We start from the raw sequence: 4900 nt of genomic DNA, 5'->3' as shown, positions 1-4900 counted from the left end.
AATTATCATTACTAATGACAAAAATTCACTGTAATTTAATTCTCCTTTTTAAGGATATTTACTCTTTTAGCCCTATTACATAGTATTATATACAATAGCCGTGATCGCCGACTATATCATTTTCCGTCGTCGTTTTACATGATGGAACAAGCATGGGGATTCTCGTCGCTGAATGGATGGTTGTACGCTGGTTCAATATAATACCCTTGTTGCATGTGTCCATAATTGTACACCGGAGTCTGGTCATAACTATATTGCGGTTGTTGCAGGTAACTCTGAGCAAATATCCCGTCCATCCATGAAGTCGGAACATATACCGGATAATAGTCCATTTTATTTATTACCTCCTCCATAGCATCACCGTGACCACTAGCTGCCGTCGCCGTCGCCAGATAATAGTCGGAACTGGAGCTGGAGCTTCTTTGTTCTTCAACTTTGCTTCTTCTCCTCTTTCATCGCCTTTCTTATTCTTTGGCGCCTTCTTTATTATCATCCTTCTTTTCCTCTCCTCCTCCGTCTACTTTCTTAGCAGCATAATTCTTTTTATCGCCTCCTCCGTCGCCGCCTCCGCCGACTTCTTTCTTTGCCTCGTTTGTCTTCGGCTGAACCGCCTCGTTTGTCTTTGGCTGAACGGCCTCGTCTGTCTGTCTGTTAGCAGCATCGTTCTTTTTCTCGCCTCCTCCGTCGCTGCCGCCGCCGACTTCTTTCTTTGCCTCGTCTGTCTGCGTCGATTAATTAAATCCAAATTATTTAATCTTCCATCCAACACATCGTAATCAGAAACGAATTTAAATTAATTTTTTATTATTATTATACCTCTTTAGGTGGTGGTTTCTTCACCTCCGGTTTCTTCTCGGCGGCTTTCTCCTCTAGTTTCTCCACCTCCGGTTTCTTCTCACCACCACCGCCGGCGTCTTTATTCGGCTGCGGAGATACAATCTCTACTTCCTTCTTCATTTTCTTTTCCAGCCAGGCTTTCACTATCGCAGGGTCAACTTTCCCGGTCACCGTCAATTTGTTCGATTGACGATCTGTCTTCGCCGACTCCACACCTTCAACAACAAATCACAAATTTCAATTGGCAATCCAAATCAATCAAACCAAACCAAACCAAATCCTATTCAATTCTCACCTTCTAAATGCTTCAGGGCTCTTCTAATTTTCTTACAACAGCCTTCATAATGCATGTCGATTTTGTAAACAGAAACAGGCTTCGGTTCGCCGGCGGCAGCGGCTGAGGCGGCAGCGTTTTTATCTCCTTCGCCTTCTGTCTGCTCCTAAGAAAAACAAAATTGCATCAGATCAAAAAATCTTAATAAACAGTAAAGTGTGATTCAAAGGTGAATTCAAGCAAGGATAAGGTGTTAAAAACATTGGTAGAGTAATTTTAATTTTATCCTAACAACATAATATTAATTAGGCTAATTTTAATTTTAATTACACTTGATTTTTAAAAAATTTTATTTTGAGATCAATATTGGTCAAATTTGAAGAAATAAAATTTTTATCAACAACATATACCGATCTAAAAAAAATATGAATCCACGTAATATTTATTTGAAATTAACTCAGACAACTCACTTGATCTGGTCGAGTTTCAAACTCAATCGTTATGTCTATGTCGGATAGTCTGGAACACTTTCCAAAAGCTAGTTTGCTCTTTGCGGACATAGCTTTAATTATAAGATAATCTTGGAGGTCCTCCATCGCCATGGCGGCACCTTTGAAATGTTTCCACATTTAGACTGATCTTTGTTCGGTGTTTGTCAAACACTTCAAATGGGTGAGATTGATAGCCTAAAGATTTAATATAAAATGGTTTGTAATGAATGAAAATTCAAATAATAGAACAAAATTAACTTTAAAATAAAGGATGTTTGATTATCTACTTTTCTCTTTATGTTTTCCTTTTCACTTTAAAAGAGAGAGTTTTATGTGTTAGGTTAGACATCCTTTGTTTTCCTTTTATAGCTGAAAAATCAATCTTTTCAACCGTAACAGTCAATTTCATTGAATTTTCAGTTTCGAATTTATTTACATTATAACCGATTAAATTTAATTTCATTGAATTTTCAAAACTGATTAAATATAGTCAAATATACATCTTACCATTTTTAAGAAAAATGCATTCCAAAATTTATTACATTATAACTGTCCAATTTTTCAGTTTTAAAATTGTATTCCATTCTAACCTATTAAAATTCAATTAATTGTTTTGTAATGGTTAGAATACATTAATAGCTTCTGAACTTATCTCAAAATGTTGATTGGCCCACTAAACTTATAAAGTGTTTTGTTAACTCCCTCAACTTGCTTAAAGTAACCTATATGACACCTAGATTTGTTTAAAATCACATATTGGTCTCCTAAACTCGCTTATAGTGATTCATTAGCCTCTGAACTTGTTTAAAGTGATATACATTTCAATTTGTTTAAATCTATATAAAAAAAAGTCAAAACTTAAAAAATAAAGGCATGATTCACGATTCTATATCTTTAAAACAAATTAACTTTCTATTTTTTACACCTTTATGACGTTTTTATAAGATTTAGGGACTTAATCATTACACTTTAGGTAAGTTCATCGGCCTAATCATTACACTTTAGATATAATTGAAAGACGATTGTAAACCTTTCAAATGGAGATGATTCGCTCCTGCTCTTCAACTTCTTCAAAATGTGTTCTCCGTCGGTCCTAATCCCGCTCTTTTTTAGCCCTATATTATATCTCATCCCTCTTCCCAATCCGAGTAGCTCCATCTTTACACCTTGGTTGGAAACATTTGGATCGATTGTCGATGAACTCATCCCACATAGAGATGGAAATCAGAGATGAGGGTGCGTATATAGAAGAGCAGGGAGAATAATTAGGGCTGTAAAATGAAATTATTTAGGGGGAAAACATTTTTGTTTTGGGGGAAGATCCCGCAAACCACATACTTGTCAAGCTGAGGTTCAAAATGTAAATCAAATAATTGACCAAATTCCAAATTGATTAAAAATAAAAACTATTTGAGAAAACCCCTCAATAATTGATGATTTTTGTTTTTCCTTTAGCTTTTAGTATGGGCAACACAGAAAAAACAATTATTTGTGTTTGTTTTTATTTTTAGTTTCTATTTTAATTTCCATAGAAAATAAAAAATATTTAGTAAGAATTTTACAAACTATGTTACATACGGTGCCAAATACATGATTGTTCGGTTGGTGGCCGATTTTACATATGATGTGTAAAAGAAATTTCTTTTGCTAAACCGAACTTGTTCAAATTTTTTTCATACGTGTTATAATCAGAATGGTCAAAAACTAATTTTTAAGTACCAATATAAAACTTTACAAAATCAAGCCAATATTGTGTTTAAATTTCTTAAAATGTAAAATTGTTTCTAATAGAAAAAATCGGATTTACAAACAGCCTAATACGAAAAAAAAAAGGATTTAAGATTTGTCGAATAGGCCAAAAAATTAGAATTTTGAATTCAAGGAGAGCCTAACAGGCAAAAAAAATTAGAATTTTAGATTTAGAGAAGGCCTAACAAGTTAAAAAAAATTGAAATTTTTGATTTAGAGTGGCGTAACAGACCTGGACCAATTTTGGAGTGCTAATTCAGTATCTGAGCATTATTTCTTGGAAACATGGGACCAGAACGACCATAGCCTCAAATTTCGTGAAGACAGAAGGGTCTGAAAGTACTCGTGGGCATGGTGGTTTCGGCTGCCGTAGGAACCCGGACCCCCTCCTGTCTCTACCCCTGGATAAATAAACATAATTTTCCAGTTTATAATGTGAAATGTAAAATTGATTAATTTGTTTTTATATCTTATTACTAATAATGAAAAAAGTACAATAAAAATGATTTGTAAAAACAAGAGTTAAGGTGCAAAAATACCCCTAACGTTTTGGGTCAGGAACAATTTTACCCCTAACTTCTAAAATGGTGCAATTTTACCTCTAACGTTGGAAGCCAAGAGCAATTTTACCCCTAACGTTGATACATTGGGTTAATTTGAGAAATAATTCATCAAACTGTCTTCTCGATCATGAATCTTGTATCTACACTTTACAAGTGCGTCATTTTATCAGTAACAAATCACAAACATATAGGGATGTGAAAAAATATAACAAATAATAAAAAAAAGAAGTTATATGTCTTTTGTACGAATTAGACAAAAAAATCAAAAAAATCACCGAATTTATAAATATTAATCTCCAGTTCTATTATTAAATTATAAAAAAACATGAAATCCTTTGTTTTAGAACCAATTAATATGCAATTGGTGCAAAATAAGGAACAAAAATATATGTATTTTATAATAGGGGTAAAATTGATCCAAATTATCAACGTTAGGGGTTAAATTGCTCTTGGCTACAAATGTTAGGGGTAAAATTGCACCATTTTAGACGTTAGAGGTAAAATTGCTCCTGACAAAAAACGTTAGGGGTATTTTTACACCTTAACCCTGAAAACAATTCTCCTCGTGGTTTAAATTTTTACAAACATAAATCTGTATTTTGTGAATTTTGTAGTTGAATGATACGTTAATCTTTCAGTTAAAAAATACTTGTGATTTAATTAATCTATAAAGTTAGACCGTATATTTTGAATAATTTATAAAATCAATCTCTTTAATTGTTTCAAATCGCTCAGAGTAAATAATTATAATAATAATTTTTGAAGAAATAATTACATCTGTAAACTATAAAAAAATATAAATTTTATTTGTAAATTTTTAAACCACGAGAATTATCTTTATAAATTTATCGAACCATAAATTTTAGTTATATATTTTTTAGGGTTAAGGTGCAAAAATACTCCTAACGGTTTGGGCTAGGAGCAATTTTACCCTTAACGTCTAAAATAGTGCAATTTTGCCCCTAGAGATTAATATTTATAAATTC

General features: G+C 32.8%; 1 protein-coding gene across 1 annotated transcript; it reads right to left on the bottom strand.

The window, feature by feature from the left end:
- Window positions 1–464: 464 nt before the first annotated feature.
- Window positions 465–1013, bottom strand: LOC136208122 (protein PXR1-like). Its single transcript, XM_065998942.1, has 2 exons — window positions 817–1013; window positions 465–722 (listed from the first exon to the last, which is right to left on the bottom strand). The coding sequence occupies exons 1-2, from the start codon at window positions 955–957 to the stop codon at window positions 465–467; spliced, it is 399 nt and encodes a 132-aa protein (XP_065855014.1). The 5' UTR covers window positions 958–1013.
- Between the last annotated feature and the right edge of the window lie 3887 nt (window positions 1014–4900).

The sequence above is a fragment of the Euphorbia lathyris genome, chromosome 10 (genome assembly GCF_963576675.1).
Source record: "Euphorbia lathyris chromosome 10, ddEupLath1.1, whole genome shotgun sequence".
NCBI lineage: Eukaryota > Viridiplantae > Streptophyta > Magnoliopsida > Malpighiales > Euphorbiaceae > Euphorbia > Euphorbia lathyris.
This window is presented reverse-complemented; position numbering and strand designations above follow the sequence as displayed.